General features: G+C 46.6%; 1 protein-coding gene and 1 non-coding gene across 3 annotated transcripts in view; both read right to left on the bottom strand.

The window, feature by feature from the left end:
• Window positions 1-138: 138 nt before the first annotated feature.
• LOC118382828 (uncharacterized) lies at window positions 139-636 on the bottom strand. The gene is made up of 2 exons (XR_008089391.1): window positions 604-636; window positions 139-400 (listed from the first exon to the last, which is right to left on the bottom strand). It is a non-coding gene; the product is annotated as an uncharacterized LOC118382828 (transcript).
• A 3378-nt stretch (window positions 637-4014) lies between these two features.
• shc1 (SHC (Src homology 2 domain containing) transforming protein 1) overlaps window positions 4015-21103 on the bottom strand; it is a 41080-nt gene continuing 23991 nt past the window's right edge. For both annotated transcript variants that reach the window (XM_052495336.1, XM_052495334.1), the window contains 7 exons: window positions 19129-19180; window positions 17099-17225; window positions 16817-16967; window positions 16471-16528; window positions 8203-8322; window positions 7673-7917; window positions 4015-7493 (listed from right to left, as the gene is read on the bottom strand). In XM_052495336.1, coding sequence (XP_052351296.1) covers window positions 7365-7493; window positions 7673-7917; window positions 8203-8322; window positions 16471-16528; window positions 16817-16967; window positions 17099-17225; window positions 19129-19180 — 882 coding nt within the window. In that variant the 3' untranslated portion in view covers window positions 4015-7364. The remainder of the gene's footprint in view (window positions 7494-7672; window positions 7918-8202; window positions 8323-16470; window positions 16529-16816; window positions 16968-17098; window positions 17226-19128; window positions 19181-21103) is intronic.

Here is a 21103-nt window from a genome sequence, read left to right as displayed (position 1 = left end):
ATACAAAATATACCATACGCAATGCTTTTCCGATGATGAATAGTGCGACCTGACACTATGATGACATTGGCAGATGTCAGGCTCTACTTTTTTGTTTCTCACACATCACCTGACTCTGGTTGGCACACACAAACAAAATCAGATATTACATTGTTTATTCCTTGCATATTAAGACTGTACAGAAATTAATAAAACTTGGAATTAAATGTGACCTAAGCAGCAAAGGTCTAGGATCAGCAGATTGGTGTTAAGATGATGCTTCACACACACACACACACACACTGCAGGTCTCCAGACCGACTGACTCAGGATCCGAGAATGACAGAGATCCTCTGATACACCAGGCAGCACATCAGTTTCCCAAGCCTCCAGACAGGAATACAGAACTGCATCATGGGTACTAAGAGGAGCAAATCCACATACCGTGCCATATAGTACAACATGTAAACAATAACATACTACACAGTCCTACATATTTGGTAGAATATTTTACAGGTAACATGTAGCTGAAAGGAAATGATGTTGTCAGTAAACAGTTTGGCAAACGTCTTCTATTTTGGAGTCAAACTTTGTACAGTATCTAATGACAAGACTCATACTTACACCGCTTCACACGCTGTGTTTAACATCTTAGCTGGTGAGAGAAAAACAGAGGAGAAAGAGTGAAAAGGAGGAAGAGAAACACATCCAGAGACAAGCAGGAAAGAGAACCTCACCCTCGTACCTCTCTCCCTCTCGTAGTGTCACAGTCAGTCAGTCCAGTATCTCCTTGATGCACCAGCAGCAGAGTACGAAGTAGAGGCACTCCTTGAGGGACTGGATGAAGCTGTAGGCAATGTTCCCACCGAGGAAGTTCTTCCCTCTGCCTAGGCCCATGGCCATGTCACGCAGGTTCTGCCCAAGGGAGGAGGGCATTGCCTGGGGGAGAGGACGCTGGGGGTGCATGGCTCTGTGGTACTGCTCCACACGGAGGACAGGAGGAAGAAATTATAGAAATGGGAGATGAGAGGAATAGGGGTCAGGTCAATCCCAGAGGAGTAGAGGAGGAAAGGAAGAGAAGACCAGGGTTGGACTGGGTGGTAGTGGACAGAGAGTTCCTGTCCAGAGAGCTCCTGTCCAGAGAGCTCCTCCTATAGTGACATCAACACTACCAACACCAGGGGGTGTTCTCTCAGCTCCTGATCTTTCTCTATTCTATTCTTCTACACTCTGGAACACAGACACACTAGTCACCCCTGGTTATGAAACATTCTGTTCACTGGCTCTGGGTGTATTCTGCACCCCACCACCCCTCTCTCTCTCCCTCCCTCCAGCTCTCTCTCTGCATCTCTAGGGTTTTTGCCAGTCTGGAACAGTCTCTCCCTATGTAAAGCATAATCTATCCACCACACCTACAGTACACCCCTCGGGATAGTTCCAGTATCACCTGCTCAATGCAGCTCTACTGTAAATGCGCACAATATGCCTCCTCTCTTTGTTCAGGACTGTGTGACTGTCTATTGTTTCTCTCATTTGGTAATATGTGTTTTGTGTTCCGAACAGGTTGAAATAATAATATTCTGATTTCTATATTGTTGGATGACTGCGTCGTGGTCATCGTCCAGGTTGAAATGATTCTGAGAATGGCAGCTATAGGACATGTTATCACCAGAGGTCTGAATATAGAACATTTGCTGACATGGACCCTGCACCAATGCACATTCTCTAACCCCAGACCCTACTGTACACCTTGGCACTTAATGTAGAGGCACAACTAGCCTCTACCTCCCCCTGTGGTAACTCAACTAGCCTCTACCTCCCCCTGCGGTAACTCAACTAGCCTCTACCTCCCCCTTGCGGTAACTCAACTAGCATCTACCTTCCTCCTGCGGTAACTCAACTAGCATCTACCCCCCCCTGTGGTAACTCAAAAAGCCTCTACCTCCCCCTGCGGTAACTCAACTAGCCTCTACCTCCCCCTGCGGTAACTCAACTAGCCTCTACCTCCCCCTGCGGTAACTCAACTAGCCTCTAGCTCCCCCCTGTGGTAACTCAACTAGCCTCTACCTCCCCCTGCGGTAACTCAACTAGCCTCTACCTCCCCCTGCGGTAACTCAACTAGCCTCTACCTCCCCCTGCGGTAACTCAACTAGCCTCTACCTCCCCCTGCGGTAACTCAACTAGCCTCTACCTCCCCCTGCGGTAACTCAACTAGCCTCTACCTCTCCCCGTGGTACCTCAACTAGCCTCTACCTCCCCCCTGCGGTAACTCAACTAGCCTCTACCTCCCCCTGCGGAAACTGAACTAGCCTCTACCTCCCTCCTGTGGTAACTCAACTAGCATCTACCTTCCCCCCTGTGGTAACTCAACTAGCCTCTACCTCCCCCTGTGGTAACTCAACTAGCCTCTACCTCCCCCTGCGGAAACTCAACTAGCATCTACCTTCCCCCCTGTGGTAACTCAACTAGCCTCTACCTCCCCCTGTGGTAACTCAACTAGCATCTACCTCCCCCTGCGGTAACTCAACTAGCCTCTACCTCCCCCTGCGGTAACTCAACTAGCCTCTACCTCCCCCTGCGGTAACTCAACTAGCCTCTACCTCCCCCTGCGGTAACTCAACTAGCCTCTACCTCCCCCCTTGCGGTAACTCAACTAGCATCTACCTAGTCTCCTGCGGTAACTCAACTAGCATCTACCTCCCCTGTGGTAACTCAACTAGCCTCTACCTCCCCCTGTGGTAACTCAACTAGCCTCTACCTCCCCCTGCGGTAACTCAACTAGCCTCTACCTCCCTCCTGCGGTAACTCAACTAGCCTCTACCCCCCTGCGGTAACTCAACTAGCCTCTACCTCCCCTTCCCCCTGCGGAAACTCAACTAGCCTCTACCTCCCCCTGTGGTAACTCAACTAGCATCTACCTCCCCCTGTGGTAACTCAACTATCCTCTACCTCCCCTGTGGTAACTCAACTAGCATCTACCTCCCCTGCGGTAACTCAACTAGCATCTACCTCCCCCTAGCCTCTGCGGTAACTCAACTAGCCCCTACCTCCCCCCCCTGCGGTAACTCAACTAGCCTCTACCTCCCTGCGGTAACTCAACTAGCATCTACCCCCCCTCGTAGTAACTCAACTAGCCTCTACCCCCTGCGGCAACTCAACTAGCCTCTACCCCCCTGCGGTAACTCAACTAACCTCTACCTCCCCTGCGGTAACTCAACTAGCATCTACCCCCCTAGTAACTCAACTAGCCTCTACCCCCCCTGCGGCAACTCAACTAGCCTCTACCCCCCTGCGGTAACTCAACTAACCTCTACCTCCCCCTGCGGTAACTCAACAAGCCTCTACCTCTCCCTGCGGTAACTCAACAAGCCTCTACCTCCTCCTGCGGTAACTCAACAAGCCTCTACCTCCTCCTGCGGTAACTCAACTAGCCTCTACCTCTCCCTGCGGTAACTCAACTAGCCTCTACCTCCCCCCTGCGGTAACTCAACTAGCCTCTACCTCCCCCTGCGGTAACTCAACTAGCCTCTACCTCCCCCTGCGGTAACTCAACTAGCCTCTACCTCTCCCCCTGCGGTAAATCAACTAGCCTCTACCTCTCCCTGTGGTAACTCAACTAGACTCTACCTCTCCCCTGTGGTAACTCAACTAGCCACTACCCCCCCCCGCGGTAACTCAACAAGCCTCTACCTCCCCCTGTGGTAACTCAACTAGCCTCTACCTCCCCCTGTGGTAACTCAACTAGCCTCTACCTCCCCCCTGCGGTAACTCAACAAGCCTCTACCTCCCCCCGTGGTAACTCAACTAGCCTCTACCTCCCTCTGTGGTAACTCAGGTAACTTCTTCCTGCCCGATCCTGTCTCTTTCCTTGTCCTCTCATAATCTCCTTGGTCATCTCCTCGAAGTGTAGAACTTCAATTAAAACAATATATCGTCACCTCACCTGTATTTAGCAGAATAAATAAGTAAAGGGGATATGTTCTATTTAATAGTTATGAATCAACATTTAAGAAAACACATCACAGGAGACCAAAGTGTAAATCCAGAAACTGCATTTTAAAGCCAAACTCACCAAGAAAGATTCATGACATATGCATTTATATGCAATCTGTGATTTCAGGTACAGGTGTAAACAGATGTATTTCCCCCCCAAAAGAACAAGAGTATTACAACAGAACTGTAAAAAGTAAAAAATTAAATCAATATTTGTGAAGGCTAATTGAAAATAACCCTTTGGCTTTCAAAACTCAAATGAAAAAGTACATCAAAACAACAAAATAGAAACTGTAAAAAAATTATTTCCATGCAACAAAGGCAACTGTGATGAACAAAGACAACGCTAGAATGTTTCACAAATTATGTAGAGGATAGATGATTCCTTTTACACACACACCTTGGGGCTTGTATACTTGTTTTCTTGTTGCCTATCCAGGACCTATAGTCACTTAAACAGTCTGTGTCTAACAGTCTGTGTGTTTGTGACAGAATGAAGCAAAGGCCTCACACACAGAGCACAAGTGCCACCATGTAAGAACTACACAACCCCCTACACACCCAACCATAAACTCTGATCATCCACACATCCTCTCTCACAACACACACACAAGCACAATGAGAAAGATGAAAACAATTACCTGTCCAGGCTCAAAGAGCCCTTTCTCATGACGAGAGTTGCAACATTCAGATAACTTTCCCCAAATTCCCCAGTTTCCCAGAAATCCTGGTTAAACTAATCCTAGAATTACACAAGCGAATAAACAGGAATTCCGTGAATTCTCCAACCAGGATTTCTGGAAAACCACAGGATTTTGCAACCCTACTGATGTGACAGAAATATTTTGTACAGCAGGTGGCAGATCCCAGTTTACTCTTCACTTCCACATTTACAGTTTGGTTTCAGCCTCCCTCAAAAACCTGGACATGGTTCATTGGCTAGAATCAAAATGAATTGGATTCAGAGAGAAAAGTATTCCGTGGGTATTACATGTGAAATACAGTATATGGTTCTGTCCCACCCATGTTATTAATAACATCTAAACAATAAAGACTTTCATTTCAGAACAAATAACTCAAACCAACCAATCAGATCTGATGTTATTTACAGGTGGAGTGGAAATCCCTCCAATGAGAGCTGCGACATCAAGCAACCGTGACGACAACAAGTGACAACAGGAAGTAAGAATGAATGTGCAATAGAGGAGCTGATTGGCATCACTGGACCTGGGTGGTGAGAGTCAGTGTCCTTTTTGCAGAGTCTTTGATGGACTGAGAGACCATGTGACAGGATCCAACGGTCCACTACATTTGGATTAAGTCCATCAACTGACTGTACAATAAGCACAGTACATTAGGTGACAGACTGCACTGGAGTGAGGTGACTGCATCGAAGAAACAAGGCACGAGTAAAAGATACAAAACATATCATGAAGAGAAGGGGGGAGAGGATGATTCCTCCACATTCTCTCCCTCTACCATCTTCTAATTCCAAGGAAAACAACACGTCAAAGTCCAACGTCTGACCAACGTTCGCCAAGCTCCCAGATTTTGTTGTGAACAACACTGCAGTTTTCCCTGCACTGAGCTGACAAGAAACACATCACACACTAATGCTAACACTAAAAGCTAATCTCCTGACCAAGTGTTGCAGCACATTTGGGGAGGAGATGCTTCTACACCTGCATTGCTTGCTGTTTGGGGTTTTAGGCTGGGTTTCTGTACAGCACTTTGAGATATCAGCTGATGTACGAAGGGCTATATAAATAAAATTTGATTTGATTTAGATTTTTGATTTGAGATAAAATCTATGCTTTGAATGCTCTGGACCGAATGCTTTCGGCATTAAACACACTTCATCCAGTATGCCCCCCAACCTCTCCACCCCCCACCCGTCCAGACAGAGACATGGCCATAGATTGTCAAGGCAAGCAGATATTAACAACAAATCCATTGAAAAGCAAGAAAATATTGGCATTAATCCGAACTACGATTCCAACACAGCACCGATTAAATTCTGACAGCCGCATTTGGGTTGACTGTGACATCGTCGTAGAATTGGTTTTGAGCTCTTTCAGATGACATCGTGTCTAGGTCTGATGACATCTCTAGATGTGGAACCTCCCCCTGGCCTCCTGCCCCTTCCCAGTCTTCTCTCCATCCCTCTCTATGTAAAGACACTATACTCCCAATGAAAGTACACATGACAGATACAGACTAGCACACTGTATGTTGGTGTAGGAGTCATCTCCATGGTTTCTGCTGCCCCAGTCCAACCAAGCCCACTTTCTTTGTCATGATCAGGACAGAAAGGTAAGACCAGTCCCATGCAGACAGACAGGTAAGACCTGTCCCATGCAGACAGACAGGGAGACCAGTCCCATGCAGACAGACAGGGAGACCAGTCCCATGCAGACAGACAGGGAGACCAGTCCCATGCAGACAGACAGGGAGACCAGTCCCATGCAGACAGACAGGGAGACCAGTCCCATGCAGACAGACAGGCGGATGTCGGACATCCTTTTATCAAACTCCACCTTCGGAGGCCGGAAAGAAACCTTGTCCATATTTGGACAGACGGAGACAATGGTTGTTGGTATAGCAACCCCCTTTTTGCATACAGAGACGTCCTCCGTGACATCATCAGGTATCACTCAGGGTCAATGGTCAAAGATGAAAGGTATTTTATTGGAAGTGGCTTGATGGTAAGCGAGGGCCCTGATTGGTGTGGACACAAAAATGTCAATGCATATTAACAGGAGGCCTGATCTCAGTCATGATTGGTTATTCATGTGTTCCACTGATATTTGATTGGCTGTTCCTGTGTTCCACTGATATTTGATTGGAGGATCCATGTCTGAGCTCTCTGATGAGTCCAATCATCAGACAAGTCTTTGGAGTGCTTCTGTGACGGTGAGAGAAACTGTTTCCTCTGCCATGTCTGGATCAAGACCTCTCCCCCCATCCCTCCATTCCTATCTCTACGTTTCACTCCTCCCCTCCAAGGTGCATAGTCCTTTACTATGATATAATCATTTCTGAATGAATGACATGATTTAATTAATAATGCTCCATTTTTTTACTAAATTGTATTCATTTCTGTCCCGATGAGAAGGAAAATAAAGTGTTCCTAGGTGTTACTCCCATGTTCTTTGGAGGGATGGAGGGAGTGGACCTCGATGACGGAAGGATGAACAGAAGGAGGGATCACGGAGGTAACAGTGAGTCGTCCAGGAGGAGAGAAGGGTGTGAGGAAAAGCAGAGAGCAAATGATTTTGGCAGAAAGAGTGATAGAGGTGTTTTTTGGCTTTCCTTAATGTTGTCAGCACTGCTTATGTGTGTAGTGTTTCTGAGAGTGTGTGTGTGTTGCAATGCTGTATGTGTGTGTGTGTTCAGGCCCCGTGCTCCACTGGTTGTTGCAGACACACCTCACTGCCTGCTGATACGATGGGCAGTCTGTTGTCCATGTGGTAACTGATCAGGTGGCTCACACTCTCAAAGTGGTGGTCTTTGGTACGTACCTGAGTAGTTGGACAACACACACAAACACACACACACACACACACACACACAGACAGACACAAACACACACACACACACAGAGAAAGAGAGGGTCACAAAACATATCACGTCACAGCTGATAAGTGGGAAGGCTTCGGGTGGCTCGCTCTAACTCAGACACCTCTCCCTCCCAACTCACCACTCCCTCTGGGTCGACCAGTAGTAGGTGTTTGGGCTGACCCCCCTGTTGTCCAGTGAGGACGTACTGTCCAGGGGTGGTGCCTGACTCTCGGACCAGGAAGTCTCCGTCACGGGTCAGCAGTCTCTCAGCCTGCCTGCGACTCAGGCTGCCGTGGAACCAGGCCTCGCACTGCAACTGTTCCACCAGAGGGGGCGCCGCTGAGACCCCCAGACCTGATACACCCAGGGAATCATCAAACGGCTCTGAGGGGAGAAGGAGAGAGGGCAGAGCGAGAGAGACGTTTTGAAACCATATGACCAAACCAGATTAATTCTTGATACATTCAGGATAACAATATTATAATTTCCCCTATGTCCAAACCCAAATGAAAAAACGAATGACTTCTACTGTAGTGTAATTACTGCAATATAGCTGATAACCATTCTAATTAGTCTTATCTGAGATGACTGATAGTGACTTCTATAGACTGAAGGGCCAGTTGATGTATTGTATACAGACTCTAGCTGATAGGGCCAACTGGGACTCACTCATGTCGAACGCATCTCTGTGAGCATTGCCATTGGCTGCAGCTGTTGCGGGGCGGGGTTTATCCACATTGACGTATGAGGGGTCATCACACAGGTCCCGCCCTCCCTCCTTTGCTCCCACTGAAACAACCAATCAGAGGAGTTGAATCACATAACTGTCTGTCAGTATCACCTGGGAGTTGTTCAGGGATGGGAAACATTTAGAGCAGAACAGCTATATAGAATATCTGTTCTGCGATGTCACAGATAGAAGAACCCAGATAATTCACAGGATGTTGTTAGGGAATAATCAGAATTGGTGGGTAACATAGGTAAGATGTTTTATATTCATCATATGTTTGTAAGTTACTTCTCATAAGAATGTTATTTTTGTATAATACTGTGGCAGGGTTGCAGTATCTGTTCTATGTCAAGACTAAGTTGCATGGGCCGCAGAGAGGGGAGAGGTCAAGGGATCATCAAGCATGTATCTCTTGGCTCCACAATGTCTGTGTGCCAGTCAGGGTGTCTCTGTGATCTTGTCAAGATAGGATGGATTTGATATATGCCTGTTGATATGGAGGATTGGTTTATGGTTCTGAGTTTGAGAAAGGAGACAAAGCTGAACAATGAATTATGCCAATGCTGTCTTATCCTGTGTATCTTTGCTATAAAAGATCCCATTTGCCATTGTGTTGGGACTCTCAACTTTTCATTAGAGATACTGAACTGTTGAAAGTCAAAATGCTATTGCAATGTGGAAGGGGCGCTCAGAGAATTCATGGAGAGACACTGAATTTATCTGAGAGTCACAGGATTGTGATAGAGCTGATATAATTAAAGATGGACTTTGATAACTAACTCTGACGTGTGTGTGTGGTTTGCTCCCATGATTTGGTAAATAGAGGAAATTTCCACGACAATGTATAAATCTGAGGCATCCGTTTAGAAATTCTTCCCACCAGCAGACATGGTGATGAGAGAAGGTCTAGTGGGAGGAGATGGAGTTAGATGAAACCTACTACAACTACTAAGGACATGGTGATGAGAGAAGGTCTAGTGGGAGGAGATGGAGTTAGATGAAACCTACTACAACTACTAAGGACATGGTGATGAGAGAAGGTCTAGTGGGAGGAGATGGAGTTAGATGAAACCTACTACAACTACTAAGGACATGGTGATGAGAGGAAGTCCAGTGGGAGGAGATGGAGTTAGATGAAACCTACTACAACTACTAAGGACATGGTGATGAGAGGAAGTCTAGTGGGAGGAGATGGAGTTAGATGAAACCTACTACAACTACTAAGGACATGGTGATGAGAGGAAGTCCAGTGGGAGGAGATGGAGTTAGATGAAACCTACTACAACTACTAAGGACATGGTGATGAGAGAAGGTCTAGTGGGAGGAGATGGAGTTAGATGAAACCTACTACAACTACTAAGGACATGGTGATGAGAGAAGGTCTAGTGGGAGGAGATGGAGTTAGATGAAACCTACTACAACTACTAAGGACATGGTGATGAGAGGAAGTCCAGTGGGAGGAGATGGAGTTAGATGAAACCTACTACAACTACTAAGGACATGGTGATGAGAGGAAGTCCAGTGGGAGGAGATGGAGTTAGATGAAACCTACTACAACTACTAAGGACATGGTGATGAGAGACGGTCTAGTGGGAGGAGATGGAGTTAGATGAAACCTACTACAACTACTAAGGACATGGTGATGAGAGGAAGTCCAGTGGGAGGAGATGGAGTTAGATGAAACCTACTACAACTACTAAGGACATGGTGATGAGAGGAAGTCCAGTGGGAGGAGATGGAGTTAGATGAAACCTACTACAACTACTAAGGACATGGTGATGAGAGAAGGTCTAGTGGGAGGAGATGGAGTTAGATGAAACCTACTACAACTACTAAGGACATGTTATGAGAGAAGGTCTAGTGAGGAGATGGAGTTAGATGAAACCTACTACAACTACTAAGGACATGGTGATGAGAGGTCTATGGAGGAGATGGAGTTAGATGAAACCTACTACAACTACTAAGGACATGGTGATGAGAGAAGGTCTAGTGGGAGGAGATGGAGTTAGATGAAACCTACTACAACTACTAAGGACATGGTGATGAGAGAAGGTCTAGTGGGAGGAGATGGAGTTAGATGAAACCTACTACAACTACTAAGGACATGGTGATGAGAGAAGGTCTAGTGGGAGGAGATGGAGTTAGATGAAACCTACTACAACTACTAAGGACATGGTTATGAGAGAAGGTCTAGTGGGAGGAGATGGAGTTAGATGAAACCTACTACAACTACTAAGGACATGGTGATGAGAGAAGGTCTAGTGGGAGGAGATGGAGTTAGATGAAACCTACTACAACTACTAAGGACATGGTGATGAGAGAAGGTCTAGTGGGAGGAGATGGAGTTAGATGAAACCTACTACAACTACTAAGGACATGGTGATGAGAGGAAGTCCAGTGGGAGGAGATGGAGTTAGATGAAACCTACTACAACTACTAAGGACATGTTATGAGAGAAGGTCTAGTGGGAGGAGATGGAGTTAGATGAAACCTACTACAACTACTAAGGACATGGTGATGAGAGAAGGTCTAGTGGGAGGAGATGGAGTTAGATGAAACCTACTACAACTACTAAGGACATGGTGATGAGAGAAGGTCTAGTGGGAGGAGATGGAGTTAGATGAAACCTACTACAACTACTAAGGACATGGTGATGAGAGAAGGTCTAGTGGGAGGAGATGGAGTTAGATGAAACCTACTACAACTACTAAGGACATGGTGATGAGAGAGGTCTATGGGAGGAGATGGAGTTAGATGAAACCTACTACAACTACTAAGGACATGGTGATGAGAGAAGGTCTAGTGGGAGGAGATGGAGTTAGATGAAACCTACTACAACTACTAAGGACATGGTGATGAGAGAAGGTCTAGTGGGAGGAGATGGAGTTAGATGAAACCTACTACAACTACTAAGGACATGGTTATGAGAGAAGGTCTAGTGGGAGGAGATGGAGTTAGATGAAACCTACTACAACTACTAAGGACATGGTGATGAGAGAAGGTCTAGTGGGAGGAGATGGAGTTAGATGAAACCTACTACAACTACTAAGGACATGGTGATGAGAGAAGGTCTAGTGGGAGGAGATGGAGTTAGATGAAACCTACTACAACTACTAAGGACATGGTGATGAGAGAAGGTCTAGTGGGAGGAGATGGAGTTAGATGAAACCTACTACAACTACTAAGGACATGGTGATGAGAGGAAGTCCAGTGGGAGGAGATGGAGTTAGATGAAACCTACTACAACTACTAAGGACATGGTGATGAGAGAAGGTCTAGTGGGAGGAGATGGAGTTAGATGAAACCTACTACAACTACTAAGGACATGGTGATGAGAGAAGGTCTAGTGGGAGGAGATGGAGTTAGATGAAACCTACTACAACTACTAAGGACATGGTGATGAGAGAAGGTCTAGTGGGAGGAGATGGAGTTAGATGAAACCTACTACAACTACTAAGGACATGGTGATGAGAGAAGGTCTAGTGGGAGGAGATGGAGTTAGATGAAACCTACTACAACTACTAAGGACATGGTGATGAGAGAAGGTCTAGTGGGAGGAGATGGAGTTAGATGAAACCTACTACAACTACTAAGGACATGGTTATGAGAGAAGGTCTAGTGGGAGGAGATGGAGTTAGATGAAACCTACTACAACTACTAAGGACATGGTGATGAGAGAAGGTCTAGTGGGAGGAGATGGAGTTAGATGAAACCTACTACAACTACTAAGGACATGGTGATGAGAGAAGGTCTAGTGGGAGGAGATGGAGTTAGATGAAACCTACTACAACTACTAAGGACATGGTGATGAGAGAAGGTCTAGTGGGAGGAGATGGAGTTAGATGAAACCTACTACAACTACTAAGGACATGGTGATGAGAGGAAGTCCAGTGGGAGGAGATGGAGTTAGATGAAACCTACTACAACTACTAAGGACATGGTGATGAGAGAAGGTCTAGTGGGAGGAGATGGAGTTAGATGAAACCTACTTCAACTACTAAGGACATGGTGATGAGAGAAGTCTAGTGGGAGGAGATGGAGTTAGATTAAACCTACTACAACTACTAAGGACATGGTGATGAGAGAAGGTCTAGTGGGAGGAGATGGAGTTAGATGAGACCTACTACAACTACTAAGGACATGGTGATGAGAGGAAGTCCAGTGGGAGGAGATGGAGTTAGATGAAACCTACTACAACTACTAAGGACATGGTGATGAGAGAAGGTCTAGTGGGAGGAGATGGAGTTAGATGAAACCTACTACAACTACTAAGGACATGGTGATGAGAGAAGGTCTAGTGGGAGGAGATGGAGTTAGATGAAACCTACTACAACTACTAAGGACATGGTGATGAGAGAGTGGGAGGAGATGGTCCTACTACAACTACTAAGGACATGGTGATGAGAGAAGGTCTAGTGGGAGGAGATGGAGTTAGATGAAACCTACTACAACTACTAAGGACATGGTGATGAGAGGAAGTCTAGTGGGAGATGGAGTTAGATGAAACCTACTACAACTACTAAGGACATGGTTATGAGAGAAGGTCTAGTGGGAGGAGATGGAGTTAGATGAAACCTACTACAACTACTAAGGACATGGTGATGAGAGGAAGTCTAGTGGGAGGAGATGGAGTTAGATTAAACCTACTACAACTACTAAGGACATGGTGATGAGAGAAGGTCTAGTGGGAGGAGATGGAGTTAGATGAGACCTACTACAACTACTAAGGACATGGTGATGAGAGGAAGTCCAGTGGGAGGAGATGGAGTTAGATGAAACCTACTACAACTACTAAGGACATGGTGATGAGAGAAGGTCTAGTGGGAGGAGATGGAGTTAGATGAGACCTACTACAACTACTAAGGACATGGTGATGAGAGGAAGTCCAGTGGGAGGAGATGGAGTTAGATGAAACCTACTACAACTACTAAGGACATGGTGATGAGAGAAGGTCTAGTGGGAGGAGATGGAGTTAGATGAAACCTACTACAACTATTAAGGACATGGTGACCTCTAGTGGACAACCAGAGACTTACACAACCAGAGACCTTTTTATTTTACCTTTATTTAACTACGCAAGTAAGTTAAGAACAAATTCTTATTTTCAATGACGGCCTAGGAACAGTGGGTTAACTGCCTGTTCAGTGGCAAAACGACACTGACGATTTGTACCTTGTCAGCTCGGGGATTTGAACTTGCAACCTTCCGGTTACTAGTCCAACGCTCTTACCACTAGGCTACCCTGCCACCCCTATTTAACTATTCATCACAGACAGATCGGGTGATTTCAGTAGAGCGAGTCGACAAAGACATAAAAGCGTAAATATGTACATTGTATTTCTAAATCTGAATGAGCGGGTGTTAAATATCCATATTTACGATGAATGTATTATTCAACTGCATGTACGATAGATGAATTCCTTTGTCTCTCCTTCTCCCGCTCTTTCTTTCCCCAGCCATTTCACTGTGTAACCAGCCGTCATATCGGGTTAGTCCACTAGGGACTTTTCATTGCATTATGTTAGAAATCAAAGTATAATCTGTCCTGTGTGTTTATGTCATTCTGTGTGATTATTTAGTTAGTCAGTAAATAAATAATTAAAACAATTTGTGTATCGCTGAATCATCATGCAGACTAGGGTTGGTGCAGATTTAAGTCAACGACGTTCAGAATGAGACTGATATGAGGTAATAATAATTCATGGATGACTAATATGATAAGGTATATTCAGATATTCTTCAGTCAATTCGGGGAAATTGTAACTCATTAAACTAACTTTTTCTGTGGTGCCCAAGATTGCTAATGAGTTAATTGTTACGTCATTAATTGAATCACATGATCATTTAAACGTAGTAAATTGATTTGATTAAATAATTGTCATCGCATTAATGGTATTCACGTCACAACACCCCTATGGGAACACAGAGACCAGTTGAAACACACACTGTCCTAGAGCAACACACACTGTCTGAGAGCAACACACACTGTCCTAGAGCAACACACACTGTCCTAGAGCAACACGCACTGTCCGAGAGCAACACGCACTGTCCTAGAGCAACACGCACTGTCCTAGAGCAACACGCACTGTCCTAGAGCAACACGCACTGTCCGAGAGCAACACGCACTGTCCTAGAGCAACACGCACTGTCCTAGAGCAACACGCACTGTCCGAGAGCAACACACACTGTCCGAGAGCAACACACACTGTCCTAGAGCAACACACACTGTCCTAGAGCAACACACACTGTCCTAGAGCAACACGCACTGTCCTAGAGCAACACGCACTGTCCTAGAGCAACACGCACTGTCCTAGAGCAACACGCACTGTCCTAGAGCAACACGCACTGTCCTAGAGCAACACGCACTGTCCTAGAGCAACACGCACTGTCCTAGAGCAACACGCACTGTCCTAGAGCAACACGCACTGTCCTAGAGCAACACGCACTGTCCTAGAGCAACACGCACTGTCCTAGAGCAACACGCACTGTCCGAGAGCAACACGCACTGTCCGAGAGCAACACGCACTGTCCTAGAGCAACACGCACTGTCCTAGAGCAACACGCACTGTCCGAGAGCAACACGCACTGTCCGAGCAACACGCACTGTCCTAGAGCAACACGCACTGTCCTAGAGCAACACGCACTGTCCTAGAGCAACACGCACTGTCCGAGAGCAACACGCACTGTCCGAGAGCAACACGCACTGTCCGAGAGCAACACGCACTGTCCTAGAGCAACACGCACTGTCCGAGAGCAACACGCACTGTCCTAGAGCAACACGCACTGTCCTAGAGCAACACGCACTGTCCTAGAGCAACACGCACTGTCCGAGAGCAACACACACTGTCCGAGAGCAACACACACTGTCCGAGAGCAACACACACTGTCCGAGAGCAACACACACTGTCCTAGAGCAACACACACTGTCCTAGAGCAACACACACTGTCCGAGAGCAACACACACTGTCCGAGAGCAACACACACTGTCCTAGAGCAACACACACTGTCCTAGAGCAACACACACTGTCCGAGAGCAACACACACTGTCCGAGAGCAACACACACTGTCCGAGAGCAACACACACTGTCCTAGAGCAACACACACTGTCCTAGAGCAACACACACTGTCCTAGAGCAACACACACTGTCCTAGAGCAACACACACTGTCCTAGAGCAACACACACTGTCCTAGAGCAACACGCACTGTCCTAGAGCAACACGCACTGTCCTAGAGCAACACGCACTGTCCTAGAGCAACACGCACTGTCCTAGAGCAACACGCACTGTCCTAGAGCAACACGCACTGTCCGAGAGCAACACGCACTGTCCGAGAGCAACACGCACTGTCCGAGAGCAACACGCACTGTCCTAGAGCAACACGCACTGTCCTAGAGCAACTGTCCTAGAGCAACACGCACTGTCCTAGAGCAACACACTGTCCTAGAGAGCAACACACACTGTCCTAGAGCAACACACACTGTCCTAGAGCAACACACACTGTCCGAGAGCAACACACACTGTCCTAGAGCAACACGCACTGTCCTAGAGCAACACACACTGTCCTAGAGCAACACACACTGTCCGAGAGCAACACGCACTGTCCGAGAGCAACACGCACTGTCCTAGAGCAACACACACTGTCCTAGAGCAACACACACTGTCCTAGAGCAACACGCACTGTCCTAGAGCAACACGCACTGTCCTAGAGCAACACACACTGTCCTAGAGCAACACGCACTGTCCTAGAGCAACACGTCCTAGAGCAACACACACTGTCCGAGCAACACGCACTGTCCGAGAGCAACACACACTGTCCTAGAGCAACACACACTGTCCGAGAGCAACACGCACTGTCCTAGAGCAACACACACTGTCCTAGAGCAACACACACTGTCCGAGAGCAACACACACTGTCCTAGAGCAACACACACTGTCCGAGAGCAACACACACAAGGTCAATCTGACTCATTTCCTCACACTGTGTCCGTATCATTCTCTCACTGCAAGTACTGCAAGTATTGTGTCACCTCATATCCTTTAGCTGAGTGTGTGTGTGTGTGTGTGTGTGTGTGTGTGTGTGTGTGTGTGTGTGTGTGTGTGTGTGTGTGTGTGTGTGTGTGTGTGTGTGTGTGTGTGTGTGTGTGTGTGTGTGTGTGTGTGTGTGTGTGAGAGAGAGAGAGAGAGAGAGAGAGAGAGGGATGGCTCACTTGGTAGAGGGGGAAGCGGCTGCTTGTGAATATCATTCTGACCCGGCTGTCCATAGGGCTGAAAAGACACACACCAGAAGCAATTAAGATACAGATGGAAAAACATACATTACACTGACCAACTGATGACACACACACACACTGTGAGGTAAATAAGGTGAGCGCCAGAGAGAGTGGAAGACTAAGGCCTGCTGTGATGTGAGAGTGAGACTGGGTCAGATGATTAGCCTACATACCGCAGTGCCCTCTCTCTCCTGGAGCTGCAGTCTGGATTCAATACAATTGACTAACAATTACTTGATGTGTGTGTGTGTGTGTATGTTATATATATATATATATATCTCACCAGCGTAGCCCCAGGGCGGGCCCTCATGTCCACCAATCCCCCAGGAGGAGGTTGTTTCCCGGGGAAGTTATTATAGTACGGAACATCTGCAGGGGGCGGTGCTCCCTCATCTTCCTCTTCCTCCCACGCTGAGCCATCAAACGGAGCCATCCTGAGAAAGGGGAGAGGAGTCAGAACTCAGGAGTGACACACACACGCACGCACACACACACACACACACACACACACACACACACACACACACACACACACACACACACACACACACACACACACACACACCTGTCATGGGGGGTGACCAGTTTGGGGGGGTTCTTCAGGTACTGTTTGAAGCGTAGTTCGAAGGCCTGCCCTATGGTACTGATGACTTCCTGGGCCAAGCCCTCCGAACACTCCAGGATATGACACGCTGGACAGAAAGGAAGCAGAGAGGAGGGTAAACAACAGAGGTAAGGAAACAGAATATTGGCACTGCCTCGCTGTTCAAAGAAAGGTACTGAACAGGGATTTGATGTGCTGCTGGATAAATATATTGAGTTTGTGTTTATTTTTACAGGGACAGTGCACATTAATCAATGTTTCAGTAAAAGTGCCGGTTTTAGCCAGCCGGCTAATTTTCAACTGCAGTCCCTGGGCAGGTTATTAAAAACAATTACAATATAGACAATCAATGAGCAGTGAGCACACACAGAATAATATAGGACAAGCAACATGTAGCATGCAGACAAAGCAATAGCACAAAAAGCAACCAAACAAAATACATAAAAGCAACAAAGTGGAGGGATGACATTGATGTAAGGTACTGAACAAGGACTGGATGTGCTGCTGGATAAATCTACTGGAGGGATGACATTGATGTAAGGTACTGAACAAGGACTGGATGTGCTGCTGGATAAATCTACTGGAGGGATGACATTGATGTAAGGTACTGAACAAGGACTGGATGTGCTGCTGGATAAATCTACTGGAGGGATGACATTGATGTAAGGTACTGAACAAGGACTGGATGTGCTGCTGGATAAATCTACTGGAGGGATGACATTGATGTAAGGTACTGAACAAGGACTGGATGTGCTGCTGGATAAATCTACTGGAGGGATGACATTGATGTAAGGTACTGAACAAGGACTGGATGTGCTGCTGGATAAATCTACTGGAGGGATGACATTGATGTAAGGTACTGAACAAGGACTGGATGTGCTGCTGGATAAATCTACTGGAGGGATGACATTGATGTAAGGTACTGAACAAGGACTGGATGTGCTGCTGGATAAATCTACTGGAGGGATGACATTGATGTAAGGTACTGAACAAGGACTGGATGTGCTGCTGGATAAATCTACTGGAGGGATGACATTGATGTAAGGTACTGAACAAGGACTGGATGTGCTGCTGGATAAATCTACTGGAGGGATGACATTGATGTAAGGTACTGAACAAGGACTGGATGTGCTGCTGGATAAATCTACTGGAGGGATGACATTGATGTAAGGTACTGAACAAGGACTGGATGTGCTGCTGGATAAATCTACTGGAGGGATGACATTGATGTAAGGTACTGAACAAGGACTGGATGTGCTGCTGGATAAATCTACTGGAGGGATGACATTGATGTAAGGTACTGAACAAGGACTGGATGTGCTGCTGGATAAATCTACTGGAGGGATGACATTGATGTAAGGTACTGAACAAGGACTGGATGTGCTGCTGGATAAATCTACTGGAGGGATGACATTGATGTAAGGTACTGAACAAGGACTGGATGTGCTGCTGGATAAATCTACTGGAGGGATGACATTGATGTAAGGTACTGAACAAGGACTGGATGTGCTGCTGGATAAATCTACTGGAGGGATGACATTGATGTAAGGTACTGAACAAGGACTGGATGTGCTGCTGGATAAATCTACTGGAGGGATGACATTGATGTAAGGTACTGAACAAGGACTGGATGTGCTGCTGGATAAATCTACTGGAGGGATGACATTGATGTAAGGTACTGAACAAGGACTGGATGTGCTGCTGGATAAATCTACTGGAGGGATGACATTGATGTAAGGTACTGAACAAGGAATGGATGTGCTGCTGGATAAATCTACTGGAGGGATGACATTGATGTAAGGTACTGAACAAGGACTGGATGTGCTGCTGGATAAATCTACTGGAGGGATGACATTGATGTAAGGTACTGAACAAGGACTAGATGTGCTGCTGGATAAATCTACTGGAGGGATGACATTGATGTAAGGTACTGAACAAGGACCGGATGTGCTGCTGGATACATCTACTGGAGGGATGACATTGAGTCTCACCTCTCTGGTTGACTGGGTCTTTGGCCACGTATGCTACATACTCTGCTGTGTCCTGAGGGAGAGAAAAGAGAAGAGGGGGATGGGGAGGAGGAAGAGAGGGTCGGAGGGGTAAATGAGAGGGAAATATGAAGAGGAGGGTGAGGAGAAAAGGGGAGAGTGGGTGAGTTGGAAGAGAGAAGGAAGCAAAGACGTTTAGTCGGAAGAGCTATTAACACACAATGATCTAGAGGAGGAAGAGGAAGAGCTATTAACACACAATGATCTAGAGGAGGAAGAGGAAGAGCTATTAACACACAATGATCTAGAGGAGGAAGAGGAAGAGCTATTAACACACAATGATCTAGAGGAGGAAGAGCTATTAACACACAATGATCTAGAGGAGGAAGAGCTATTAACACACAATGATCTAGAGGAGGAAGAGCTATTAACACACAATGATCTAGAGGAGGAAGAGCTATTAACACACAATGATCTAGAGGAGGAAGAGCTATTAACACACAATGATCTAGAGGAGGAAGAGCTATTAACACACAATGATCTAGAGGAGGAAGAGCTATTAACACACAATGATCTAGAGGAGGAAGAGCTATTAACACACAATGATCTAGAGGAGGAAGAGCTATTAACACACAATGATCTAGAGGAGGAAGATCTATTAACACACAATGATCTAGAGGAGGAAGAAAAGGAAGAGCTATTAACACACAATGATCTAGAGGAGGAAGAAAAGGAAGAGCTATTAAAACACAATGAACTAGAGAGGAGGAAGAGGAAGAGCTATTAACACACAATGAACTAGAGAGGAAGAAGAGAGGAGGAGGAAGAGAAAGAGCTATTAAAACACAATGAACTAGAGAGGAAGAAGAGAGGAGGAGGAAGAGAAAGAGCAATTAACACACCATGATCTAGAGAGGAAGAGCTATTAAAACACACTGAACTAGAGAGGAAGAAGAGAGGAAGAAGAGGAAGATAAAGAATACATGTCTGAGGAAGAGAGGCAGGGAGTTCCACTGACGTGGATGAAGACAAAGGAAGGAGGAAAAGAGGAAAGGAGCTATGGAATACAGAGAGAGATGAGAGAGAGACAGAGAGGCAGCGGGACAGGGATAGCGGAGTAGATGGATGGACAGAGTGAAGCAGGGAGAGAGAGAGAGAGAGAGAGAGAGAGAGGCATAGAGAAGTAGATGGGTGGACAGAGTGAAGCAGGGAGAGAGAGAGAGAGAGAGAGAGGCATAGAGAAGTAGATGGGTGGACAGAGTGAAGCAGGGAGAGAGAGAGAGAGAGAGAGAGAGGGAGGCATAGAGGAGTAGATGGGTGGACAGAGTGAAGCAGGGAGAGAGAGAGAGAGAGAGAGAGAGAGAGAGGGAGGCATAGAGAAGTAGATGGGTGGACAGAGTGAAGAGAGAGAGAGAGAGAGAGAGAGAGAGAGAGAGAGAGAGAGAGAGAGAGAGAGAGAGAGAGAGAGAGAGCATAGAGGAGAGATGGGTGAGAGGCAGGAGGAGTAGATGGGTGGTCAGAGAGAGAAGAGTGAAGCAGGGAGGAGAGAGAGAGAGAGAGAGAGAGAGAGAAGAGATGGAGGCATAGAGAAGAGATGGGTGGACAGAGTGGAGAGAGAGAGAGAGAGAGAGAGAGAGAGAGAGAGAGAGAGAGAGAGAGAAGAGGGAGAGAGAGAGAGAGAGAGAGAGAGAGAGAGAGGAGAGAGAGAGAGAGAGAGAGAGAGAGAGAGAGAGGGGTGGATGAGAGTGGAGAGAGAAGAGAGAGAGAGAGAGAGCATAGAGGAGTAGATGGGTGGTCAGAGTGAAGCAGGGAGAGAGAGAGAGATAGAGGAGTAGATGGGTGGACAGAGTGGAGCAGGGAGAGAGAGGCATAGAGAAGTAGATGGGTGGACAGAGTGAAGCAGGGAGAGAGAGGCATAGAGAAGTAGATGGGTGGACAGAGTGAAGCAGGGAGAGAGAGAGAAGAGAGAGAGAGAGAG

Source organism: Oncorhynchus keta, chromosome 34 (assembly GCF_023373465.1).
Source record: "Oncorhynchus keta strain PuntledgeMale-10-30-2019 chromosome 34, Oket_V2, whole genome shotgun sequence".
Lineage (NCBI taxonomy): Eukaryota > Metazoa > Chordata > Actinopteri > Salmoniformes > Salmonidae > Oncorhynchus > Oncorhynchus keta.
Note: the sequence above shows the minus strand (reverse complement) of the source record. Positions and strands in the feature narration are given on the sequence as shown.